This window comes from Convolutriloba macropyga, chromosome 2, assembly GCF_964194025.1.
Source record: "Convolutriloba macropyga chromosome 2, txConMacr16.3, whole genome shotgun sequence".
Lineage (NCBI taxonomy): Eukaryota > Metazoa > Xenacoelomorpha > Acoela > Convolutidae > Convolutriloba > Convolutriloba macropyga.
In genome coordinates this window covers 78,386,635-78,414,634 of record NC_134469.1, presented here as the reverse complement: position 1 = coordinate 78,414,634, position 28,000 = coordinate 78,386,635, and the positions used below count along the sequence as shown (strand labels likewise).

Here is a 28,000-nt window from a genome sequence, read left to right as displayed (position 1 = left end):
TATATTTCAGGGTAAGAAATGAAACTTGCAGGAAGAAGTAAATCAAGCGCATCTCAGCAGCTGCCACAGACAGTGCAGAATAGTGATCAGTTCAATCATTCGGCAAAAACTCCTCCCCCACAGACGAGCAGCTACGATTTTACCTCTCCAGGTACGGCAGAAAACTTAAAATCTATTTAACTCATTGTCCTATTATACTTCTATCTGATCGGTGAGCCTAAATTTATGAAGCTAAAGCACGTCCAACCCCCCTCGCCCCTTTTCCTCGTCACCCAGATAATGCTACCTATATCTAACGCCCTCTATTACAGTGATTAATCATAATGAAAATTACGACTTTTCAGCGTCATAATCAAATGTGAAAATTCCTTTTTTTTTCGCCCTAATTTCGTGAGTTTTCCTCAGCACTTTCGGATTATCAAAAAATTGAAACTATGATTAGAGCAATTATTGCGAAGGCTACCATTGACAACAGATACGTGCAACTTTTTTTGTCATCTAATTGGTGGCATGTTCAGCCATCTGTATTTTGATTGTGTCTAATGGATCCAAATTTTGCGTTGCAGATTACGGTGCTTCATTCGACCCGAACCCCCAGCAAAGCTTTCAACCGCCTTCGCTTTACACGAATAACATCAACAATGCCAACTCCCAAATGAATTTTCAGTCACCCTTCATGCCAAATTCCCATCAACCATCAGCCCCCCAATTTCAACCGAACACTCAGTATGACCCTAATAACGCACAGGGACCGTTTCTGAACCCTGTGGACCTCATGAATAATCCTGCGATGGCTCAATTCGCATTCCAGTACGGAAGCACCTTGGCAGATTCGAGCAAAGCAGTTTTGAACGAAAGAGTTGAACGGTTCCTGTCCATAACAAAATTGAAGCATTACTTCGCCGTCGACACAAATTATGTGCTGAAAAAGTTGAAGATTTTGACCTTCCCATTTTTACACAAGGTATTTTGACCTTTTAATGAGTTTTGTAGCTGCAAAGCATAATGAAGCTGATGCTGTTTGCGCATAGCTTTTCGTAATTAAAGATAAGATTTGCTTTTATTTGCTGCTACTGTTTTTACGAAAGTGACACCTGAGTTCGTCTGCTCTTAAGTTGTACTGAGGCACTTCTATTTTATGTTCAATAGTTCTTTGTATAATTTTGCAATTTTAACAATAGATTTTCAGGCGGGGCCTGCGTTCTCTAATTTGATCGATCGTACAAAGGTAATTAAAATATTCACTGACTTCCAGTTAAATTATAAATAAGCAAGATTAGTTTATAGTCAATTTTTAACTTGTAATCGCCGCAGCCATAACTTGGTCCGTTGTATGAAACGTTTAACTTGTAATCGCCGGCCCCGTGTCTGTATGAAACTATAGAAGCCGATAATGAGATCAAATTACCTTTTGTAAGTTTGATCCCGCTTTTATTACTAACTGCTCTAATTTTCAATCGAAGCGGACTATTGAACGTGAAGTTTGCTAGGAATGAATAAGGTAAAATGGTTTTTAGTAGTATTAAAGCTCGTTTAATTCTTTTTGGTTATGGTTAAAATGTCACGTAACCTCTTCCACCAATAAATATATTCATCTTTATTAACGTACTAGATTTTAATCAGATGTCATTTGCCAAATAAGTGGTCGAAGAATGTTTTGCTTCTAACGCGTTTTCACCGTTATCGAACTTAGAGATAGCACGCTTTCGAAGTAATAGGAAAATCTCACTGCTTGTACTATTCACATTTGGTTTTTGTTTCCGAACTTTCTTTACTTCAGCAAAATTTTTAGTCAAGTCGTTCCCAATAGTCTAAGAGATTGTTAAGTAACTGTGCTTTTTGGTATTAATTTTTCTCTGAATGATCAAATACGGTGAATTTATTAAACAATTTTTTAAAATATTTTACAATTTATCATTCTAGAGAGCACCAGAAAGTCCGTCGGCCTGTCAAGTGGTGCCTCCTTAGTTAAACGTGAACTAGCTAGTGTAAAATTTGGCTGTGTCTTTCAAGATGTTACTTGCGTCAAGAACTGCTAATGCAGAACGCTAATGCTCTTCTGCTAATGCTCTTCAAGTTCTGTGTGCGCATCGTTTTCCAAAGCAATTGCCATGTAATTTTTTTTGCTAATTTCCGTTATTCGTCGCTATACAATAGGTTAATAAGCTTCCCCATTGCTTGATTTGATTAAAATCAATTGTTCGAATTTTTTTATGGTATATCTGAAACATCCTCCCGTCACCTTCGCTCGCTACCTAAAAAATCAGTCAACTAGTTTTTTTGTAGTTTTCTGATTAATAGCCGCCCTCATCTTCTGAGCCGGCTATTATAGCGGCCCTTTTTTACATATTAATGAATTTGAAATGTATTGGGAAGCTGACTTTTTAAACAAAAAGTGGGGCGAAAAAGCTATTAGTTTTGTGGGACTTTTTAATCTACAATTTTGAAGTTGAAGTGCAATAGTTTTTTTTGCTCTCAAGCGGCAGTTTGACTGATATTTACTGGTTTTTTTCGTTTTTTGTGATCGTTGTTCTTCGAAATGCTTTTGCAAGCCCATTCCTAGTCATTTATAGGTCTAGAATTTTGTTTAGTTTATGAAGAGTCTTGATTTTTGGTCAGTACTTGTCTTGTTATGTTTTTCATATCATCGAACAAAAATTTTTTTCATTGCCTTAGTTCAGGTTGTTTAACATTTTTTGTGAAATCTCTGACTTCTGTAGGCTAGTTTCACACTTCTGTCCTTCTGCTCAAATGGTTTTTAAAAAGCAGGTGCTCACCAGAACAATCTGAATTGCACAGAGTTAAAACCGAAAAATAAAATTGAAAATGGAAACGGGATAAACCCATAAAGTCCGATTTTAGATGCCCGCTACTTGAACTTGATTTTAGATGCCTGCTACCGTCTCTAATGCTTTTTGCTATTGATACTAACCCCTGGATCCTGTCATTATGAAGCAGAAGTGTGTCTAACTACGACACCAAATCAAAGTTTGCACTTCGAGGTTTTTTGTACAGCAATCAATCTTTTCCGTTTTTTCAGTTTTCTCAATCCCAATTGGAGTTAGGGGATATTTTCTCAATCTCTATGGCGGCTATTTTCCGGCAATCTGCCTGTTATGCTTTAATTATTTTAGTACTATACCTAGCACTTCTTTGACTTATTGGTTGCGAATGGCATTGTGCTCAGTTCAGTCCTCTCAGAACATTGGAGGTTTGGTTGCACAATTTTTTGTTGTACAAATGTACCTCCGTGATACTATTTTTTCTTCCAGGAAACATGCAAGCGGAATAATTAAGCTAAAGGACAACATAGTTAATGATACACGCATGCATCAACTTGGTCCTCTTTACTGCTGTCAGGTTTCTGGCTTTGGTAATTTGGTAACAAAGCGGATCTGGTAATCTTACATGTTTTTATTTTTTTCGAGAAAAGTCTTACAACTGCTGTCCGCCTATATACAACAGCTTTATCTCTTGTAGGATGTTCGCTAACATTTTAATTCTGTGAGATATTTTAGGAGTGGCAAGTGTCTTTCAATCAGGACGATCCAGTAGCACCTCAGTTTGATGTGAATGTGCCTGATTTGTACATACCTTGCATGGCATTTGTAACCTACATCCTTCTGGCAGGTGTTTGCATCGGAATCAAGAACACGTGAGGGGCTGTTTTGTGTTCTTATTTGCGGGATTTTTCAAATACCTGTCTATTTATATGTTATAAGCGATCTGCATCTTAAGAATCTGACTTTTTCAGGACAACGATTTTGAACTATTCAACAATTTTCCCCCATTACACACGCGCACTTCAAAATGAAGAGAGTCAGTATAAAAAAAATCAAAGTCAGAAATAGAAACGGCATAAATCCATAAAGACCATTTTTAGATGCCCGGTACTTGAAATTCGTTCTCATAAGTTTTAGTTACAATCTATAATGCTTATTGGTATTGATACTAGACCCTGTAGCTGCTCACTGAGAGACAGGAGTATGTTTAATTACAAAATGACATCAAAATAAATCGCACTTAAAAAAGTTTTTATGCAAAAATTAATTTTGGTTGATATTTTCTTTTCTTTCAATCCCAATAGAGTTATGAGAATCAACGGCGGCTATTTTCCGGCAATCTGCCGAGTATGTTTTCGAGAGAGCGAGACTTGTGCAAAAAAATTCATTTTGTGAGCAAGCTGATTCGTTGTTCAAGTGCGGCTTTTTCAATTGTTTTTTTTTCAAAGAAAAAGTTTGAATGGTCTGTATTAGTAATTGTTGACTTAATCTAATGCTTTAAAGTTTAGGGTTGACAAATATTAGTTTTATGCTAATTTGAAGTTTTGCTGCTTTGTGGATTTATTTATTTTAAGCAATTTTTTTGCTTATTGTTTTTTTTCACTACATTCATTGAAATAGATTGAAATACGCCCTATTCTCGACGGAATTTTAGGATACATATTGATTACAGTTATATTGATGTAAAACTGTTTTGTTGCGAAATATGACACTAAATTGTAATTTGTAATCATTTTGACCAACGTCTCAATAGCAATTTCTCAATGTCTCCTAAAAATAGAGTTTGTGAGCCTATGATGACTTGCCTTTTGTTGTGTGAACATTTCAATGTTCAATTTCATAGATGAAAGGCTATTTAGGAGGATTTGTTTTATATGAAGAAGTAATTTACTAACTTTTTACTTTTGTTGAGTTTTAGGGCTAATTTTTAAATGTGGCATAATTTTTTAATGTTTTATGGGAGTTTTTATCAGGTATGGGTTGATTGAAAGTGTAGTGTTCCTAACAGTGGCGGCATTTCGACTTTAAGTTTGACTTACCTCACTCACTGTTTCAACTGAATAGAATTGAGAACTCAACTCGTTCAACATATTTAGAAGAAAATGTTTAAAGTCAAAACGTCGAGATCGAAGAGAAATGGGATAAACCCTTAATGTCCGGAGACTAAGATTTAGTGTCCGAGTAATTTTTTGTTGTTTTAGTGCATCAAGTTATCAAAGTTCCTTAGAGTATACTGCTATCTTGTATTGGTATTAAGCTTTTTATTCTTGAATTTAGAGGCCAAATTCATCATTTATCTGATCCAATGAAACCGGAGATAAAATTAGAACACTTTTGAAACTTAGAAGAGAATAAGGCTGTCGTCAATTCTTTAATTTATTTCATCTGTTTTAATCCCAGCGTCGGAAAGTGGGGCTCAACGTTGGCTATTTTTTGGGAAGTTGACGACTATGTTTAGAAGTGGAACTATCAATTACAATTTTTATTACTATCGTACTTATTGTTATAAAATACAACTGATAATGAAACCGCGCCGTTGTTTTGCAGGTTCAGCCCCGAAGACTTAGGAATAATTGGGAGCAGTGCTTTGGCATGGTACATGCTGGAGTTATTCCTCATCTATGCAATGACGTTTGTCCTCAACATCACCACATCTTTCCGCAGCTTCATTGACGTTCTCGCCTTCTGTGGCTACAAATTCTACCTAATGCTCATTCTGCTCCTAGGCAGCATAGGTGGTGGAAGTTTGGGCTACTATATGGCGTGGCTGTATACTAGTGGCGCCTCCGTTTATTTTATGGTGAGTTATCTGCGAAACGGAAAATGCCATCATCTCAAACTTTATCGGAAACTAGCGCTGAAGGCATTATACTGCCACGCATGTAAATCCCCTTTTTAGACGAAGCGAAAGTTAGTGAAATCGGATTGGAAATTTACAAGATTATCCAAAGCAGCTTAACAACTTGAAACATTTACTAAGTGCATTGCAAAAAATCTTAGCGCATCCGATTAATGCCCCGAAAATTGTCTCGAGATTGAGTTTTCCCCGTGTTTCGATCCGTGTTAAACTCCGGTTCTTCTAATTTTTGCAACACGATTGTATCGTTGTTTCTTATTTATAGCCGCATAGCGATAGCTGGGGCTATTATTGGCCTTCTCATGGTTTTTTTTACAATTCAAAGAATTTGAATTGCACTGAGCGCTGTCTTTTTTTTAAGATCTGTTCACACATTTTCATGATTTTTGAAGTCAAATTGGAGTAATGATTTTGGTCAAGCCGAAACATGAAGTGGAGCGAAAAAGCGAGTGGTTTTGCGGCGTGAAATTTTTTTTGCTCTAATTTTTAAGCAGAGTGAGAAAACGGTGTTGAGACAAAAATGCGGCAATTTCACTTTGATTTTTACTATTTTTTCGATTTGTTGGATCGGATTTTTTTTTCTAAATGGTTTTCCCAATCCATTCGTAGTTCGTTTTAGGCCTAGTTTTTTATTTGAACCAAATTTCCATGTCTCTTTAGTGGTTTTTTGTTCACATTTGGGTATTTCATTTTGATTTTTATTGTTTTTTTTTTTCAATTTTTTTAAATGACTCTCAAAAATGACTTCCTGACTTTGAAATTGACTTTTATTTATTTTAATTCAAAGAGATAAGGTCAAATGGGTGTGTATCAATCTGAATGAGGGTTATTTGAGAGCAGCTAAAAGATGCAGCAATAACTTGTACAGATTTTTAATCAAAATATAACAGATCAGCCTTCAAGGAAAAGACAAATTTTTTTGTCTGTTACTATTTTTTTAGACTGAAGGTCTACGAATCTATTGCGGCTATTTTCTGGCAATCTGCTTGCTATATTTATAAAATTGTTTTCCCAATTCACTCAGTCCGTTCGGGGTCCAGTTTTTTGTTGAGTTAATGAAAATTCCTCGAATTGTACGCCAGGACTTGTGCTGCAATGTTTTTTTAATTCGTCGTCTCCATCGATGATTCTTATGACCTGACATCTCAGAGTTGACCGTTTCAATGACTTCAGTTACTTCTACTGCTTTGCAGTTAAAATTTGTGTACGTGACGTTATTTTTGCTTTTAGGTCGATTGCGCCACTTACCTCACTCAAAAAATGACTTCTGAACTCACTTATGGAACTTTAAATTTTATGAACATTTACTAGTTAAAGATCAATAGTGTGCATCAAAGTAGTACCAAACGTAGATGCCCTAATTCTTGAGTATTAGTTTTGAGTTTTGCATTTCGAATATTAATTTTGAAAAGCTTTTCTGGGTTTTTTCTTCATAGACCGTATGTCATAAAATTGACAGTCCGAATATAACCCAAAAAGTCTAGTGGTCTATTAAAGGACTGGTGTTCGATCTGTCTATCTTATTCCTTTAGTTGTTTTTAATTCATGGAAGGCCACAGGCGTCTGTCGCTGCTATTTTCCGGCAATCTGCTGGCTATGTTATTAATATCGTGATCTTTGATTATTCCTTATACCCTTTTTTGGAGACCGAATTTCGGCTATTCAATCTAAACACCACCGATTATTGGCGCATGAAATATCATTAGTCTACTATACAGGGGTAATGCATTTATAATTGCTGATTACCGAAGCAAAAGGTTTTTGAAAAATTGAAAATAAAATAGTATCAAATGTAATGCTTTGATTGGAAATAATTTGATTGGAAAACAACTGAATAAATATAGCAATTTAGAATAGACATTGTCGTTTCTCATGAGAGAAGTAGTTTTCGTAACCTTTGTGTGTGTTACCTTTGTGTTATGGGGCCTAAGCAAACGCTACTGTGCAAATGGAGCAGTAGTGGGTCGAACCAGCATCCCTCACTTGAAAGCCTATTGTGCTAGCCCATTCTCATGTTCTTAATTGTTCCTCAAGGCTTCATCTATTTAGACAAATATACGTTGAACAAGTAGAGCTCCTTGTCACGCGAATCCAAAATTGTCATGCGGCTATTTTACTTTGCTTTTTACTGTTTTTTTCATTTTTTTGGATCAGATTTTTTTCTAAAAGGTTTTCCCAATTCATTCATAGTTCATTCTAGATCTAGTTTTTTCAAACCAAATTTCCATTTCTCGCTAGTGGTTTTTTGTTCACATGCAACATTTTGACATGGAGTTTGTTTTTTTTGATGTGATTTTTTTGGAAATGGTTTTCCTAATTCACCTGAAGTGCGTACTAGGTCTAGTTTTTCTTTAGTCAATGAAAATTCTTTGAATTGTACGTCAGGACTTGTCCTGCTATGTTTTTTATTTCGTCGTCACGATTTTTGTTACGACCATTTGACATCACAACCACTTCTAGTCTGGTTTTTCTTCATTCGTTCATGCAATTTCAACTGAAGTGTGAGGGTGGCGTCAGTTTTTTTTGTTCATTCGCGTGATTAAATTTTTGGTCACACTTGATTGACCTCACTCTCAAAAATGACTTTCTCAATTTGAAATTGACTTTTATTTACTTTAATTCAAAGGGATAAGGTCAAATGGGTGTGTGTCACTCTAAATGACGGTTATTTGAGAGCACCTAATAGAGGCAGCAGTAACTTATACAGATTCTTAATCAAAATATAGCATCTCAGCCTTCAATGAAAAGACTAAGTTTCTGGTCTGTCTTTTTTTACTCTTTTTTGAGACTGTAGATCTACGAAGAAATTGTGGCTATTTTCTGGCAATCTGCCAGCTGAGTTTGAATATTTCAGTCGAACATAATTTAAGTTTCGTTGAAAGTTCCCTTTAGTTCTGAAAAGTCATTTTGTTTCCTTTGCTTCTTTTCATTTTTTAAAACTTTTCATTCAGACAGAATCTGTGAAGACTGAAAAGACTATAGCTGGCACAATTGACTGAACAAAAAATCGAAAATTAAAGATTTATGAAATCGTCAAAAATGGAACATTCTTGAGAGAAGACTTTAATTGCTCTCGAAGAGTTTGAAGCAATTATAGTAAACTTGTAGTTCCTTTTTGTGCAAAACTCTGAGTTTTCGAGCGATTTAACGCGCCTGACTTTTTAGTTTTGCGTGATCTGAATGTTTCTCTCTCAATTACAGGTGTCACCAGGTGAACTGAAGTGTAGAATACTAAAAGTCATATGGAAAGTGCGCCAAAATTGGAGTAATTTTTACTAGTGGTATATAATAACCTCTGCTAACTTCATTTGAAGCCCCCTCCCCCCTCAGTGAAGTTAACACCCCCCACCCCTACTGAGACTGAACTGGTCGTTCGGGAGCAAATTTTTTAACGTTGATCGTTTATGTTAAAAAATTCCTTAATTCTTTTTTGCTTAGCTTTCTTAGTCAGCTTGCTGTGCTAAGACCTGCTGCATCCTAGCTTATTGAAAATATCAAAACGTTTTTCTTATTTCACCATTACCAATTAATAGTTAAATTTGAAGATAGCGATATGTGCCGATATGAAATTATTCGTGCCGTATGTTAACACTGATCAATTTCCCATTGAGAAAACAGGAAAAAGTTTTTCGTTTTTAATTGCTCTTGAACGCAGTTCATTAGAAATTATTGTAAACGTGTGTGTCTTTTTTATGCAAATTTTTTGCTTGACAATTTTGCGCTTTTCTTCTAGAACATTCTTTGACTTCTCAAGTGACTTTTTCACGCTTTCGTTCATCATTTTTGAGTGATCTCTAGTGCTCCAAAGTAAAGCTTGTTGCTAATAAAATTTCGGTTGCAGCACAGGAAAATTAAGTTACGCGGAGCGCAGTGTTTAGTGCGGGTGGCCATGAATCGGGAGGTCAGTGGTTCGAATCCCGGTTGGGTCAAGGTTTTTTGCATAAAGAAACATTGATCTATACTAAAGACCATGAATTAAATTGCCTCGTATGATAGCTCTCTGTAAAGCTATTCTGGTAGGAGTTTCCTACTAATATTTAGGTTCCGTGTACCGTTTTTATGTTTCCTTTTCAAATATTTTTCTAAGTGTTTAGGTTCGCAAGCGTCCGGTATTCTGCTAAGATGAGAAAATTTCACAAGTTCTGAGGTTGGAAAATAGCACTAAGTTTCGCAAGAATCAATTGAAGAATGAATGAATAATTCGTGTTATGCATTTCGTATTTATACTTTTTATTTACATTTTTGTCCAATCAGAATTGAGTTCATTCTATTAATAGATAGTGAATATTTTATAAGTTTTATTTGAGTCTGAGTCTTCATGCTCGATACTGCGGCTATCTAGAAAAGCGTTTAGCATGGGTTGGAAAACCCATTAATATGTGAGTTTGATCTCTGGTTTTAAGTAGTGTCAAGTTTTTCTAGATCGAAAATGTTCAGTTTTGTGGGTTTGTTATGTGCACTTTTGTGTGTCAGTTTTGCTTGTGAGAAGATTCCTCGGAATGATTCTGTGGCAATTTGTTGCCAGTACAATACAACTTTTGTCGTTGGTGATAGAAATGTGAGCTTTGTCCCCTTTCGTCATTCTGTATGCGGTGAATGGGTGGAGGCATCTGGAGCTCAGGGGATTAGTTTTGCTATTATTCCTTGCGTAGCTGCATTGGCAATCTCGTTCTTAGTGTGATTAGAAGGCCCAGAGAAGTCCATTAGCATTAGTTGTAACGTCAGTAAAGATTAGATTTGAGATGAACTAATGCAAATTTTTTTGGGAAATGTGGTAAGAGTTAATTGAAGTGGTTCCCAAATGTCTTTTTTGATTAGATTTTGTGGGATTAGGAGGAAATGGACTGACAGAAATTGGGGGAATTTTAATGGGAACGGTGATTGTGAATCAGTGATTTGAATTTCAGTTGAATATTTAATACTTAGATTGACTGCGAGCGGTCACGAGTTTTTGGTACAAATTTGTTGGGGGAAGGGGGGGGGGGGTAGATTCTTTTAAATTGTGTTTGCTCGGTTTTATTTGGAAATGGTTTTTTGGTTTTATTATTTGTCGAGTTTAGAATTATTATTTCAGTGAAGTATTATGGCTCGACAGTTAACTGGGTTAAAGGTGTCAAATATTCTATCGACACATCCAGAAAGGTTCGTTTTGTTTTTATGGTTTTAAAGTTTTTGTTTTCATTTGATACAATATTTAATATGGCCTTGTTTAGGCATACCCGGCAAAGAAGTGATCTATTGGGGGATATAAGTAAGTTTAAGGAGGAGTATCTAAAGAGGGGTAAGTTAATAGAACTTGGGTGGAAGGAAGTTCCATGGGTTGACGGATCTGGGTTGAAGAGTTGGCATCAATTAAGGGCTAAGTTAGTTGAAGAGGGGAGGGGGTCAATAGTAGGTGAAAACGGTTGGCCGAAATTGCCGTTAGAGATTCGAAATGAAGAAATAGTCGGAATAAAGGAAGACTTTTGTAGAGAAGTGGAAGCGCTTGCTGATATAAATCAAGTAGAAAATTTTATTGATAATATGCCGGCTTATCATGATGAATCACGCATATATGCTAAAGTGTCAGCTTATGATGGTTTGTATGGCTCAGTCGGCTGGACATTTAATATTGAAGGAATTCTAAATGGAGAAGTTCCCTCTGACCTAGATTGTAATAGGAGAGATGCAATGATACAGTTTGGTCCTTGGTGGACACGATCACATATAGAAATAGGTGGGAGTGATAGTATATCAAAGACAATTGTAGGAGAAAAACTTTTTCTCATTTGTGGGAGCTACACGACGTCCATCGCATTTGATAATGTTGTAGGAACACCCCAGTATTTCATGGAATTAATTAGACGTGGTCCTAAAGCTAGTGAGCTGCCGAGTGATATTTGGTTCTATTTATCAAATAAGTCTAGTGTTTTATGTCAGCCATCACTCTGTGCTCATGCTGTTTTAACAATGTCATTGGGAGTCTCCCTAGTTACTGGTTGGGAAGCACATGACTTACGAAATTCAAGAGTTGCCCAAAGGACATTTACTTCATTTGGGTTAGGGGCTCGAAAGGGAGTTGTTGAGAAACTTTTGAAAGACAAAGGCAAGGAAGCCGCTTTAGAATGGGCATTAAAGAGAGATAAGGACGTCGGTGGCTCCTCAGATGTTACGGAACATATACAATCTTTAGTAAAGAATGAATTCACTATGACTAAGAGACCATATAAGAAAAGGATTAAGTGGGGGGGTGTGCGTAAGTCTAATAAATTGAGTAAAACGGGAGACGTGGGCGAGCTGGAAGAACAACCAATTGTGTACACTTTCCTGCCTCCAAAGGATCCTTCCAAGCTTTAACGTAAGTTCCAGTTTCAATAATTTGGGTTACGGCAGGTGTGAATATTTATGAAAAAGTAATTGCCCGACCTTTTAAAGATTGTTATTCCGAGCTAAGATGGTGATATATGTCTACAAATATGGTTGAGCAATAATAGTTTGATGCCAATTCAGGTGCAGAATAATTGTTTTTGAGAAGAAATCGATCTTTTTGTCAGTTCGACGTACCCAATATGATGTAGGGTATTCGTTAAAAAATAATTGCCCCGTGTTGGGAAATACTGCTTCAGCGTTAAAAGTAAGTTTTTTTTGGAAGAAATAAGTGTAATTAGTTAGAGTTTGATGTCAATTTACCCGCGTAACACTTTTTCCGGAGAAACATACACTTTTTTTTAAAAGCTTTTCTCTCACCTATTATGTTGTGCTGAGTGGTTTGTAGTGGTTGTTCGCGCTCTCTCATGCGGTCTTCGATGATAACAGAGGTCTAAGTAATCAGATAAGAATGAGTACAAAAGTGTTTTGAACCGTAAAAAGGGGTTAAATATGAGTATTCTGCTTTTTTTGTAATTTTCTAAGTTTTTGTTAAGAATTTGTAAAAGGAATATAATGGAATCTTGTTCAATATATACACACAAGGTTTACATCAAAATGCATTTTAGTGGGGAATGAGATTAGTGTGAAGGGGTATGAGGAGGGGCGGGTCGAAGTAACAGGGAACCATTCATTGTGTAGTTCGAATGTTGGTTCGAGGGTGTCGTTGCTGGGGTTTTTAAGACTGTCGAGAACTTGTTGATAGTCAAAACAGTTGGGGCTAAAGGTGACGGTCTTTAGGGTGTATCCCGGGTCAACAAATTCTACAAAAAGGGAAATGGTACCGTCATTGCGGACAATGTAGTCGTCAAATGTGACTAGCATTGCTCGGCGACCATGACGCAAGTAAAGGTACATGGGGAAAGGGAGAATTGTTGGGAAGTAACCCTCGTCATGGTCTTGTCGGTAAATATCCCAATTAATGAAGGGCGAATTTACATTATCGTTTAAATTACTCATTTTAATTAATATTTAGTAATTCAAATTCCCCGTGTAAAAATTCCTCTGTGCTAAGTTCTATAAATGAAATAACGTCAATGTAGGAGGGAGAATTTTTTTCAAAAATTACTTTGTGGGTTGTATTTTCGAACGTGGTTACCCAGAACACAATGGACTCATCAGGAAATTTAAGGTATTGATCAAAATAACACAGGGAAATATTAAAATCTATATAAAAATACATAAATAGGGTAAATCTTGTGGATATAAAATCAAAATATGGGAGAGTGTCTTCATAATGTTCGAGTGAGAGAAATTCGGGGGTTGAGGACCTGGACATTAGTGTGTTTGGGATTTTAGTTTGGAATTGTCTATGGCGAGTAAGGGGGTTGGCTGAAGGGGGAACTTGCGATTGGGGAAGGGGTTAAAGGCTCATCTGAAATAATTTCGTAGTCGGGGGATTCTGGGGTGTCGGGGATAGGCTCGGGATGCTGTGAGTGTTGAGGGAGGTTGCCAATAACTAAAGGATGGTGAAAAATGAAATCAATGTTGGCGTTTTGGTTATTGTTATTTATGCAGTTTTGGATTTCTAACCAAACGGGGGATGTGTAGTCAATTATAACAGGGTATGTGTGCACGGTCACTGTGTCGTTGATAATAAATTCCTGGCGTATATTAAGTTGGATGAGTGGTTCCTGGTGTAAGAAAAAGGAGATTCTATAACTATCGATTGTGGCGTTGTAATGATTAAGGGATGTAAAGATTGGGTTTTGTATTTCTATGAAAAATTCGTAAATGGGTTCAGCCATTCAAAATTTTGTTTTTCCATACAATTTAGTAAATGCTGCTACTGGAGTCTGTTTTCTGCATTCAAGGAATAAATAGTGAAATAATGCATTTCCCCAAATATTTCCGCTTTTCTGAAAATAATTCCCTGTCTTGTGATTGGTTGGTAATTCAAATTTCCATTTTCGCTTTAGCTCTTTGTTAAATCGTGTATATTTTTCATTTTTGGGGTCTGAGTTGTGTTGCATTTCACACATTCGCTTCCCCGTGTGAGGTTAAAACTGTATTTGATTTCGTTTTATTTAAAGTTATTCTGGTTTGATTCTGTTATGTGGCAGGTAAGTTGATTTATCATTTTTCTCGGTTATTTAGAATGTGATTCCTTGGTTGTTGTTTTGTTACTAGAGTTTGATGGTCCCTGATGTCCTCTTTTTGGATTTGAAAATCAAAGAACCTGATAGGTCTGCTTTTGCTCGAATATTAAGAATACCGCTGTTGCTAATTTCTGTTTCGCGTGTCTTTCCGGTGGTTTTTGTGTTAATGCTGGACTGCGATTATTTATGCGCAAACATCTTTAGCGCTTGAGCTGATAACTAAGCGGCGTTTTGGAGGCTGATGAGATTAGCATTGTAATGTAAAAGTTTTCTTTTTTTCTTTTAAGTTTCCGGTTTTTTTTTTTTAGATTTTTTTTCCAAATTTTGAAATAGTATCTTTGAGGAAAGACTTAGGAAAAATTTTAAGCCGGGTTCCACGAGGAGCCCGGGGATCCGTTATTCTTTTTTTTTTGAGTCCGATTTTTGGGCTGAAAGTTTGAGGGTCGTAGCTCTTCTAGTTTTCGAGATATCGCACTTTAAAGTTGAAAATTTTTCTCGACACTTGTAATTTTTTTCAAAATTAGTCTTTCCAAGGGAAATTTTTTGGACTTAGGCGTTTTTGCTTCTCAGATTTTTGTAAAAAAAATTTTTTTCCTTTTTTTTTCTTTTAAATGAAAATTTTTTTCTCTTAGACACTTCCGGTGTTCATGGTTCGAAGCGGGTATGCTCCGTAATGGGTGGGCAATTTTGGTTGTGTATGGTCTGGTATATGAGTATAAATTGGTTGAGAAGTGACAGGTGGAGGTCTGTTAATATGTTCAATCGTTAGTGTGGGCTCTGCCGATCTTTTCAGTCGTTTGATGTAGTCCCTCAAAAAGGTGTACGGTGTACGTACTCGTGTGCTATCGTTGTCCTGCTGGGTGTCAAATTCGTTTTTAATTTCCAAAGGCAGAACAAGTGAACATTTATGTAGTGGATGTTCAGGATGCTCTTGTAGATATTCATAGTCATTGATTGCAACTACTTGCACTGGCTTCGTTTTGATCTTTCTCCCTTCGTGTGTTATTCGGAAAGGAAACCGGCGGTGTACTTTTGCCCATTTATGTAAAAAATGTGAGTATGTGAGATGTAGAAAAACACTTATCAGGAATGAAAGGAATCCAAATAATAATGACATTTGCCATGGAATGTATTCTTTCAGTCTGTTCTCAAGCTTTGGTTTCAGTGCTTGAATCTTCTCCAATATTGGTTGTGCAATTTTTTCGATCGTTTGTTTGCTGGTTCTTCTTGAATCAATTTGTTGGAATTGTGGCTGTATCTGATGTAGAATTTGAATTTGTGCTTCTGATCTTGATGAGAAACTTGGTAATTCTTCAAGTGGCGGTAGGAGGTTAAAGATGGTACTTATTGGGTCAGGTAATTGGAAGTCAAGTCGTATTGCCGGTACCGAATCGCAAGCTGTAAGATCTGATCGTAAATGAATGTTTGGTCCACGCAGTTGTTTTCCACATCCCAGTGTAATGATGCAAACTCTGCATCCAGGATGCTCAATCCTTGCTAAGGGATTGCTGCCATTCCCTGCGCTCTCGATGAGTGTGTAGTCGTCGCTTGCCGACGTAATTAACCAACGACCGAAGCCGAGATTGCGAGCCTTTTCAGTCAATGGCAATTCGATTACATCCAATTGACAGCGTTGCAATGCAAGTAGCTCGTCGTCGTGGTATAAAAGTGTAGCCATGCAAGACTGATAAGTCTGCTCTGTAGGTATGGCTTTTGTGCATATTGCATATTTTTGGGACCCAATACAATTTTCGAGCTCTTTGTCATCGATAAACGCGAGTTCTTCTCCGTCGTCCGAGACGGCCATGTATTTGGCTTCTAAACGCCAAACTAATGCTTTGCCTGTATCCCCGTCTGGCATGGGGATGGGAATGGCATGCAGCACATTCATAACTGTGCTCTTTGATGCCATCGGTATGGCCAGTGTCAGGATCAGACCTGATTCAATTGCCTCAACTTGTGTGACCAATTTTGTCTCATAGTACGAGAGAATGTCTTGGATTGGTACGGCAAGTGACAATCGGTCCTGTAGCCCATTTTGTTGTAAGTGTACCATTGTAAGGATTTCATGGAGCTGCTGACGAGGTACCAGCGACATAGGTAATAGCTGGTTCATGAGTGGTGTTAGTGAATTCAGAACGTTTATTCTAAAGGTGTACAGAGCTGCTCTGTAGGTTTTAATGTTCGCCAGAATTGTCTGAAAGATATTGCTTAAGACAAGACTGTGTTGGTTTATTTGTTCGCGTACATAAAGGTATTGTACGCAATTTCTCATATGGTGGACATTCTGACGGAGCGCAGTGAACTGCCCCTCTGCTAGCTCCCAGTTCCTGTTTTGGGTTTTAATTATCTCGTCCTGCGCCTCTTTTATTGCTTTAAGTTCTCCCGAGACTACAAAGAATTTTTCGTTCTGTGAAGTTGTTATCTGTTCGACATGTTCTGTCAGGTATTGGAGGTAAGCCATGGCTTGTCTGATGTTTTCTTGGTTTCGTTTTACCCGTTTGTCGCATCCTCCAAATACGGATTTGATAAAGCACAGGAGTTTGTCTCCTGCGCCAATGCCAATTCCCAGAACTGCAGCAGCTGCGGCTGCAGCGGCTGCTGCCCTTGGTTTTCGAGAAAAAGTTGTGTCCGTTGCGGCGTGTGAGCGGAGGAGTTGTGACATTTCTATTTTTAAGGTTTCGATATCCTGCTGTGCGAGTTCGTTTTCCATGATAGCTTGTTTCGCGATCCATTGTAAACCAGATGTTGATTCAGTCATGTTGGTATAATTGAGTGGGCAACCATAATTCTTTGAAGTCCACATACTTGCCAGTTCTCGAGTGAGATTTGTAAGTTTCGACTCTACTGTTTTATTGTAGACTGGGTAAGGGACTAGAATTTCTGTCTTTACAAATTTTTCTGTTAAGAGAATTTTCTGATGTAAGTTAAAAAGTACACCATCTTTAGTTGCCACTGCCGGCTGGTTACTTGAGGCGGTTTGAATATTTGTCAATAAGTAAAGTAGGAAGCAGGCTATAGCTTGTTCTGGAAGGTAATTGAACATGGTTTATGAATGGGGTTGTTTTTTTTTTCGAGTTGAGAATGCTGCTGATTTCGAAGTGAGTAAAGTTGAAGAATGATTTTACTAGTTATTTTTGTGGTATATATAGTGAATACAAGCGATTGTCATTGGGCGAGATAATAGCCAATAAGAATGGAGCAGTAAAGTAATGACGTCATAGTAAAGAATCTTCTGTATCCGTTGCGTAGTCCAGAGTTTGATGAAGATTACCGTCAATTTGTTGCCTATGGAGAGTTAGTGGAATGACCCGTCTTCTGTTTGGTAAAATTGGGCCTAGGTCTATTAATTCTCTGGGAGGTACCCTATGCCTTAATGGCGATGAGTGCCTAGGACCTTGGAAATTAATGTCTGAGTCAGTTTCTGTTGTTTCGAATACTGGATCGTCGTACGATGCTACCTCGTTATATTCTTGGGAGTTGGTTACTGCTAATTCGTTTGCTGAATTTCGCAGAGAATCTTCCATTCCTGGTGTTTGTTCAGTTGCATCATTGTTTTGGGGCATTGAAGTGTTGGTTTCCGCAGAATTGAAGGTATCCTCGATGTTTCCCGAGGCTATTGAGAAATAGAACTCAAGCGAGGACTCGGGGTCACTGGTGCTAGTTTCTATATCGCTGTTTTCTGTATCACTGAAAACAATGGAGAGGTCAGGGTCAGGGTAATGACTGAGTGGGAAGTAAGTGATCACTTTCACTTGCGGATCTTCTTCGGAAACTTGTAGGCTGTTATATACTGAGTGCTCTCTTGCCAATGCAAGGTGGTCGCTTCGTCTCAGGTTGTAGGGCCTTTGTGAGCCAAATCGTGCATCTGTTTGAGGGAAATTACTGTTTGCGGAAAAGACGTAATCTCCCACATCTATTGTTTCTGGTGTTTCTCTTGCTTCAGACGGCACGGAGCCTTCTACAAAGAATGTATTTTCGTCGTATATAGTTTCCTGTTGTATTTGTTGATGGTTTGTTGGCGGTTCTCGTGCTGAGAAGCTCGCTGTTTGTACATTTTGATTGAAACTGATTGATCTCGTTTCTGGCACTGTTCTGGGTAGAGTCATTGCTTCTTGGTTGATGTGGTTCTCGATCTGGTTATCAAAGAACTGAGGTTCTCGTTCCTCTTCAGGGATTGAGGGATCGGCCTCAAAATTTCGAGGGTCGATTGATGCTAAGTCTTGGATTTCATATTGTGGTTTTATTGGTCGCAATCGCATTCTGTGTACACATTGTGTATAGTTTGTGTTAATTTTCCGCACAATATAGTTGGCATTTGTGAGTCTCTTTTCCACTCTGTACATAGGAATCCATCTGCTCTGTTGTTTGTTCATAGTTGCGATTTGTGTTGTACATTTTGGGTCCAAAATGAGGCAATAAGTGTGCTCTTTCAGAGGAGATGCATTGGCTTTCCTGTCGTAATATTTCTTGTATTTGAGGTATGAATGAATAAGATTTTCTTTCACGGAAGCGAATAGCTCAGTTGTTTTATCCTGGATTTCCTTTATGCAATCCGCTTTTGGCTTGTGTTGCCAAAGACGTGTGTTTTGAAAGCGTAGGTCGAGTGGGTTGACTGGTGTGCGTCCGTGAAATACGTCTGATGGCGTACACCCTATTGCTGGAGCGTAGGTAGTGTTGTGTATGAATACTGCAATATCAACGTATCTATGCCAGTCAGAAGACGTTTGGTTTTCATTTATTCGCAGAATTTGTTTGAGTGGGGCGTGGTTTCTTTCGAGTAATCCAATTGTTTGTGCGTGTTTCAATGTGCAGTGTTTGAGTTTGATCTCAAGAATTGTGGCAAGTTCGCTCATTAAATGTGACGTGAAAGCTGTCCCTAGGTCGCAGATTATCTGTGATGGAATGTATGAATGTTTCAGGAAGATAGAAATAAGCGCTCGGGCTACAACGTCGGCGTCACCTTTCATCAGAGGTATTGCGAATAAGTATTTCGAGAAGACATCTATCCCGGATAATATGAAGGTGTACGGTGAAGGGTGCATTTTGCCGACAAGGTCGATGAGGAGTACATCTGCTGGAAAATTTTGTAAGGAAGACATTGGTTGTAGAGGCGGTCTCAAAGCTGCTGTGGGACTAGGTTTAGTTTGTAAACAAGTCACGCAGTTTCTGATGTAGTCAGTTAGTGTTTCGGTGAAATTGGGGAAATAGAACCGCTTCCGAAATTCGGCTATGGTACGCGACACACCTTTATGTCCGCTCCAGACACTGTTGTGGATGCGGAAGAGTACTTCTTTTTGCAAGTGAATTGGAACACAGTATTGTTTGATGAAGCTGTTGCCCGTGTGATTGTAGAACTTTCTGTGTAGCACTCCGTCAAACATAGCGAGTCTTGGGTATTGTTTCAGGTACTTTTTCAAGTCTGCTGAGAGATATTGGGCGGTTGTTGGTGGGCCTCTTTCGAACCAAAGGATAACTCTTTTGATGTCTGAGTCTTTTTGTTGTTCGGCTCTTAGATTCAGTGGCGAGTGACCGGTTGTATCAAAGTCGTCCATTGGATTGTGTTCGTGTATTGCCTGGAGCTGCGCCGGTTTTATTTGTTGAATATGAACCTCCTCAATGATTTCTGTTTGGTCTGTTTCGTTGACGGTCTGAAAAAGATAGTGTTTCCTAGTGTTTTCCTTGGATGTTTCGTGCAGGAGTGTATTAATTGAGTTGTCCGGGACTTCGGCGGTAGTGTCAATTTGGACTTCACTGATTGGTATCTTCGAGTTGATGCGAAGTGTGAGTTTCTCCTTCGGGTTTATGTGTATCCTTGAGAGGTAATCTGCCGCGAGGTTGGCTTTTCCAGGGATATGTCCTAGTATTATGTCAAAACTCAATACGTGATCTAATGCGTTCCACAGCGTTGGTGGAATGATCTTTGTTTGAAAGAATCTGGTGACAGCTCTGTTGTCTGTCAGGACTAGTACTGGTTTCTCGCATCCCCAAAGGATGTTTGCAAACATATCAAGGGCAAAATGAACAGCAAGAAATTCTTTCGCGTAGATTGACATCTTGAGTTGATTTGGTTTGAAAATACGTGATCCAAAACTTACAGGTGCATAAATTTTGTGTTCAGACGTTCCGTTTGCCGTTTGGGTGTAATCCTCGATCATTAATACAAATCCAGCAGCATAGAATGATGCATCGGCCATAATGACATATTGTCTATTGGTCATCGGTAGCCTCAGTGATATTTCACAGGCTGATTGTAGATCTTGTGTCAGTTTCTTTAGCATTATGGTGTGTTCCTCTCTTATTTCAAAGTCTGTTTCTTTCTTAAGTAATCTGTAAAAAGGAAGCAGCTTTTCTCCGAGCTCTGGTATGAAGGCTTTGTAAAAATTGAAGAAACCGATCATTCTTTTTGTTTGCTTAACATTTTTCGGCATCTTGAATGTTCTGAGAAACGTCGCGATTTTCTGTTTGATGGGGGTCAAACCCTCTGAAGTTATCGTGTTCCCCAAGAACTGAATTTCCTTCAAATCAAAGGCGCATTTATCTGTAGCTAGCTTCATTCCTGATTCTCTGATGCACGTAAAGACTGCTGATAGTTTTTCCAGCATATCTGGGAGATCATGAGCACCTATTCCAATATCGTCTACGTATTGAAAACATTTGTCAGCGGTAATTACGGGGTCAAGATTCTGTCGCATGAATGAGCTGAATGCGCTAACACTTCTGCTCAGTCCTTGTGCTAATCTTTTAAATGCGTAAGTTCGCGATGCAAAATTGAAAGCGAGCAGTTGAATGGATTGCTCGTCGGCCATTGGCACGGAGTAGTATCCGTGGCTTCCATCCATTTTGCAAAAGAGCTTTTTGCCTGCAAGATGGCTTCCTGCGTCAGCCAGTGTTGCTATTGGGAAATTGTTGTTGTTATAGTCATTTCGAATCAAGTGGTTGATTTTACGCAGATCTATTAATATTCGTAGTTTGCCATTCGGTTTTCTTTTTGCAAAGATTGGTGATGAATATCTACTGAATGGCAACGTTGTAATCACGCCGTAGTATTGTAATAAGGCGAGTTCTACTAGGAGATCGTCTTTGAGGTGGATGGAAACTCTTTGGTTTTTTGAATATACTGGTCTATCAGTCTCAGGCGTCAGTTTTACTGAGAATTTTGAGGTGTAGCCAATGTCAAGGCGATGTCTTGTAAATATATCGTTGAATTCCAATAAGAGATCCTCTGTCTTCTTCTTTTCGTCGTCTGTTAGGACACTTCCGTGCCAGTTAAAGGATTCCAAGAATATTTTTCGGTCCTCTGCATTATCCAGTGGTCGAATGGACTCTCTCTTCTTGAAGCGAATGAGTTCGTCGTAAATCCGTTTTTCTAGTCCTGTGAGTTTGGATGGATCTTCAGTTGTCTCTGGGGTTGGGAACCAATATTTTGCGTTGTGGTTAATTGTGATGTGATTTAGCTGGCCCTTCGCTACTTTCTCAATATGTTTCGATATGGTTTTTGTTGTCTTTGAGAAATTATTTGTTTCCAGCAACTTGGGCTCTAATGGGATAAGATAGCGAGCTTGTTCGGGTGTGATTATCGTGAAGGTTGCAGGTAGTGTGTTTCTTTCGATTGTGATCGGTACTTCCGTTGTGTTGATAGCCATTAGTTGAATTGGTTTGTCCTTTAGCATTCTGTTTATCGTACTCGTGAGGCAAACTCCTATGTTTTCGAAGTTTGTTGTGGGCTCTACTATTCCAATTTGGTGATCTGCTTCTAATGGTTGATAGGGCATGAGTTCAATCATTTTCTGTTCGCCGGGGTTAATGATAACTCGAGTGGTTGTTTTTAGATAAATTTTACGCTTATTATTGAATCGTTTTGATGTTTTTGAGCCTGCTGTCTGCATCAAATTCAGCTGAAATGTGAAATCAGGGAAATGTAGATAGCGGTTGTGGGCGTCGATTGTTATTTCATTTTTGTCGAAAAAGGGGAATCCAAGTAATATGCCTGAGAGTTTCTCAAAAACCATAAAGTCCTCTGTGAGTTCTAAATGGCCAATTTTGAATGTTAGTTTTGTCGTGAATAAGATTTGAGACTGATGCATAAACGCTGTGGAGACCGTAATTTCCGGTGGTGCCTTTTTTATGGGTTTTTGCGTTAGATGATTGTAGATTTTATCAAAATGTTTTTGTGACATAGCGCTACTAAATGCTCCAGTGTCAGCTATCGCTTTCATTGTAATTGAGCCTAATTGAATAGGAATTAGAAAGACGTTTTCGTTATAGCTAGTTGTACAGTAAGAAATTTTTTGTAGAAAAGCATGCAGGTTATTCAGTTTTTTGGCTGTTGGTTGAATGGCATTGTTGCGTCGCGATAAGGTGGTTGCCTCTGAGTGCAATCACGTGCGGTATGCTCGTTGCTTGCGCATATCCTGCAAAAAGTTCGCATTGGCGTGGGAGATCGTTGTCGCTGGTTGTATTGTTGACTTTGGTTGTTGTATCTGCTTATCGCGTTTGTACCTCTTCCTCTACCTCGATAGAAAGGGCGGTTATGATAACCTGAGAAGCTTCTATTTTGGTTTGGCGTTCTGTATGCTGTGTTATTTCTGTTGTAGTTTGTGAAAGGCTTGTTAAATTTATTCTGGGTGGTGTTCGGCCATCTTGGTGGCGTTGTTTGTGAGACTGATGCCTGAATTGAAGCTATTCCTGCTGCCATTATGTTTTCGACCGCTTGGTTAAAAGCAGAGTTTTGGGAGCTTGTTAGTGAGTTGAAGGCTGTGGTGTGTGCTGGCTCTGGGTTTAATTGGTCTATTCGAAGTCGTCTTTTGACTATGGAGCATAAGTCGTTTACTCCGACATTGTCCAATTCTCTGAGAAGAACTTTTTTGTATTTGAAGGGCATCCCCTGTATAAATTGTTCTCGGATTCTTCTTGTGCGCTCGTCATTGCGGTCAATTCCGGCACCAACGTCATCGACGATTGCTAAGTTGGCAAGCCGCTGTAAGTCAGTTAGAAAATCGTCTGGTTGTTCCTTCACGGGATCAAATTTTCTGCTCTGTAAGTCTAACTCAAAATTACGCCGTTGGTCTGGGCCTGAGTAGCGGTTGCGTAACTGTTCTAATGCGTCATCAAGGTCGTTTCGTGTGTTTTCTGGTAAGCGTAGATAATAGTTTAATGCGTTTCCGTCGAGGTGTAAATGTAGGTATCGGGCTTGTTGGTTGTGATCCGCCGGAATTCTGGCAACTGCTATGCTTGCTCTCAAAAGACCTTCAAATTGGTCCCAGTTTTCGTTGGGTAGTCCGGCAAAACGTTTGAGCGATACGTGTGGTGGGTGCGGCGCGGCCATATCTGTTGTTGTTATTTATGAGTGAAAGGAACAATTCTCCTGTTGATCTTGTCCGTTTGTTTTCAATCGACAAAGTGGGCAGGTCTGGCGTATTGGTTTTTGTGAGGTGATTAAGTTGGTTTTTCCTGTATTAGCTTCTATAAGTTCGTGTATATCACCTTCTTGGAGTTTAAGTTTTAATGAGTTTGATTTATATTTAATAATGAATATTCCATACCTCTTGGAGATCGATGGAACAATTTTGACATTGGGGAGTTGTAAAACGGCATCCAGAATTTGCTTGTTTTTGAGTGATAAATTTCCCAAAAGAATAAACATTAATTTGAGATAAACATGAATTTTGAGACAATTGTTTCTTTTTTTTTATGAAGCTTCAGCTGTGATGATTTTTCTCTGATTCCGTTTCTTTAGTGTTGCAGAATGACGCTCTTGATCTCTGTCGCCATATGATAGCTCTCTGTAAAGCTATTCTGGTAGGAGTTTCCTACTAATATTTAGGTTCCGTGTACCGTTTTTATGTTTCCTTTTCAAATATTTTTCTAAGTGTTTAGGTTCGCAAGCGTCCGGTATTCTGCTAAGATGAGAAAATTTCACAAGTTCTGAGGTTGGAAAATAGCACTAAGTTTCGCAAGAATCAATTGAAGAATGAATGAATAATTCGTGTTATGCATTTCGTATTTATACTTTTTATTTACATTTTTGTCCAATCAGAATTGAGTTCATTCTATTAATAGATAGTGAATATTTTATAAGTTTTATTTGAGTCTGAGTCTTCATGCTCGATACCTCGCCTGTCGTTCAAGAGCAATTCTTCCGACATTTGTCGGTTTATTTTTCTTTTAATGTAGCTAAGGAAATACTTCAACCCGTTAATAATAATGAAGTATCCTCATAGCAGCTTTCGTTAACTGAATATGGCACGTGGACCAATTTCGTAGAACACTTTTCAGAGAACTAATTCTGCATGCTGACGATAAGAAAAGAAAAAAAATGAGGGTTGTATTGAGCAACGTTTTTTTTTTACAGTTTTACACAAGTTAACAAAAATGGGTGAATCTAACCTTTAAATTGCCAATTTTAAAAAAAAATTACTATCAAAATAACAAAAATGGCTTTAGTTTAATGTTGTTTGAAATTAAATGCCTTGTAGTTCTATATAAAACTGTGTAAATATTTCCTAGTTGTTTTTCTCTGGAGATCAATCCTTTTTAATGATAGCAAAAATAATTTCAGTTCTGAGTCGTTTTTATTAATCAAAAGTCATCATCACGTCGATTGAGTCAACACTTGTGCAGTTTTCCTAACTGTCGATCCTTTGCTGTTGTAGATAAAGACTATCCGATTGTGCATTCTGTCTAATGTGTCCAGAGACAGCTACGTGCAACAAGCCTCAGGTCAGAAGAGGAAGTGGTACTTTCTCCTCTATCTGGCAGCTACCCAGCCAGTCCTCACCTACTGGCTCACAACGCATGTCGCACTCTCGTGAGGCCTACCCACCGCAATGCACCGAACAAACTCATACAAAGAGGAGAGCATAGAGACGATAATATCAGTATTTGATTCCAAATCAATAATTAATTTGCAAACAACTGTCGATGACCTGTTGGCCGATGTCATTGTGACTAAAAAGTCTATCTGCGAATAGGCAAACATGTGTACCTTCAGCTTATCACTTGGTTGAGGTTCCTTTATGTTAAATGTCAAATTGTAGATGTCTGCTGCTTCATGAACGCATAAGTTGCAAATAATAGAAATTATTTTATGCCCTACTTTTCTATGAAATTCGGGATCTATTCTGTTTTGCCCCCTCCTCCACGCACCAGTTTAGTGGGTTTACATTTTTTAAGCCACCCAGTCGACGTGCGTGCAATTTTTTTTTGTAGTAACGTGCCATTTATCAAAATAAAATTTGTAACGGGGGGGGGGGCGTTAAAAACACTAGGGAGGGGGGGGGGGTGCATTAAAAACACTAGGGAGGGGGGGGGGGGGGCGGAATAGATCCGAAAATCGAATCATTCTGCAATGCGGATGACATTTATTTCGAGTCGAGAAGGTACAGAAAAATTAATAAGCCCGTTAATTGCTCCGAACAAAGTTTGAGTCAATTATTTTAAACGTGTCGGTCTTTTGATACAAAGTTTGCGCTTGACAGTTTTGACTTTTCAAGTGATTTTTACGCCCGTAACTTTTCGTTTTGCGAAAAGTTCTCTAAATTCCTCTCTCTTTCACAAGTGTCAGCAGATAAATTGAAGTGGCGGCAGTCTACTTCTAAAAGTCAAATGAAAAGTGCACCGAAATTGGTGTATTTTTTCACTTCAATTTTTTAGTGGTTATAATGGCCTCTTAAGACGTCATTTGAAGCCCCTGAATGATTTTATTCACCCCCAACTCTCACCAGTTGTTTGAGAGCAATTCTTCTGATGTGATTCGGTTATATTTTATCCAAGCCCCAATTATGTTACGGGGGTGAGGAACTTCATACGAGCCCAGCTTCTTTTGCTAAATAGATTTTGGAGGTACAAATCTTGTATCATGGAGAAACTTGCGAAACAGAATCGATTTTTCAAGATATAGAGAATATATTGAAATAGTTTTTGAGATCTTTAACAATTTTGACATGTTTGATAGCATGAATAAGGTAATGTGCATTTTGCCGCAAAAAGAGCAAATTTAGTGGCCTTTAACCAAATTGAACCCTATTGATCATTAAGTTGAAAAGAGTGCAAAATTTTTTGTGAAGAATAAACATTGCAATTTTCTGTCCGAATATATAATCAATCAAGATATTTGTCTAATTGATAATTAGTTTACCGTTGTAAGCCATTAGGCTTGTAAAAATTAGAAGAGGTTGAACGTTAATGGTTGGAATTTGTGTCAATTCTATAAAAATAACTGAAGATCAGTTTCGATTCAATCTCTTTTCCACAGCATTTTTCAAAAACTTTATTTGTCAGCTATTGCTACTTAAAAATCGAGTTTTATAAAACATTCAGTTTCCGCAAGGTTGTCCGCATTGTTTTTCTAAATTTTTCCGCATTTTCTAAATTTTCCGCCAAAAACAACTGCTGATAGTTGATTGATTTGAACCCCACCTTTTTCCGACCCGTTGAGTTAAAAAGAAATGACTGAAGGAATTTTTTGTTATAGTTTCTCCAGTCATTCCGTTATTTTCCGGAGTAATTTTGTTAGTTTCCTAATCATTTTTTTGCGTCTTGTAATGAGCGTTAGAAAATATTTTGATAACAGGAAATTATCAATTTAACACAGAGCTTGATCTGTATTGTTCTTTGATCTGGCAGAACATCCTATCGGAAAACTTAAAAAGTAATGAATTAAAATGTTTTTGTACTGATGATTTTTAGCAGTCATAGAGCAGTGAAGAATGATAGTTATAGGAAACATTAATTCTATTACATTTTTGTCATTTCTTAGCAGCTTTTTGTCTTTATCATTTTGCTTTTTAATTGCTCTTGAACGAAATTCATAGCAATTATTGTAAATGTGTTGACTGTTTTTGCGCTTTTCTTCTAGAACATTCTTGGACTTCTCAAGTGACTGTTCCTCGCTTTCGTCTTTCATTTTTGAGTGATCTCTTTTGTTCGCAATCCGAAGTAAAGCTTGTTGCTAAAATAAAAACGATTGCATCAAAGCAACAAACAGGGACTGATAGACGAGTGGGTAGTGCTTCTGGCGAGGGCAGTGCTTCGTCCATGGTTCGAATCCCTGTGTGGTCATTTGTTTTCCACCCGCCTGTCGTTCGAGAGCAATGCTTCCAACATTAGTGGGTTTATGTTTGTTTCTGCCATCAGTTGATAGTTGACTCCTTAATTTTGGTACCTTTAAAAGTTGTCTAACCGTCTTTTGTTTCTCAAGATTTTTTAAGTTAGTTTCTGCTTGGAGCCAATTATGTTGCGTCTAAACAAATAGTCAATAACTCAATTTTGCTCGGTTTTTAGGTGCTCATTTGTAACGAGAACGCTGATTTTCGTTAATTTTGTGAGAATCCTGTGCTTTTCATGCCTGTATGTGAATTCATGCTTTTTCAAAATTGAAGAACAAGCTTATTTGTTATTTAATCGGCAGCAAAGGATAATTTCGAGATAGCAAATTATTTCAAAGCTGTTGTTTTTAATTACTCTCGAACGAAGGGATTGTAAGATCAGTATTCTAAAGACCCTGATAGCCGAGTGGTTATTGTCCGTCTTTTACTCCAGGGGTCGCGGGTTCGAACAGGTGATATCGCGGCCAGGCCTCATGGTCGGTCCGTTTTTCAGCTTCTTGTAAGCCGTCAAGTTTTTGTTTGAGTGGTTTGAATGTTCATGGGACAACCAGTCTATATTTGGAGTTTCTTTATGAAATAAAATCTGTGATTTTTAAGACGGTAGCATGTGATCTTGTTGTCCAATGAATGGAAGCTAGGGTCCGAGCCGATGTAACAATGACACTAATATTTTCTCCTTTACGACTGGCCTTATTCAACTCAGGAGCCCTCGTGTTGACGGCTCAACCCAAGAAGAACCGAGGGAAA

The 28,000-nt window shown here is 38.1% G+C and overlaps 2 protein-coding genes across 2 annotated transcripts in view; one reads left to right on the top strand and one right to left on the bottom strand.

Annotated features, from left to right (window-relative positions):
* LOC142334744 (uncharacterized) overlaps window positions 1–28,000 on the bottom strand; it is a 447,170-nt gene that overhangs the window by 319,266 nt on the left and 99,904 nt on the right. The gene's annotated exons all lie outside the window — the stretch shown is intronic.
* LOC142334737 (protein YIF1B-A-like) lies at window positions 3–25,241 on the top strand. The gene is made up of 5 exons (XM_075383003.1): window positions 3–151; window positions 567–964; window positions 3,519–3,655; window positions 5,331–5,583; window positions 24,800–25,241. The coding sequence occupies exons 1-5, from the start codon at window positions 19–21 to the stop codon at window positions 24,956–24,958; spliced, it is 1,080 nt and encodes a 359-aa protein (XP_075239118.1). The 5' UTR covers window positions 3–18; the 3' UTR covers window positions 24,959–25,241.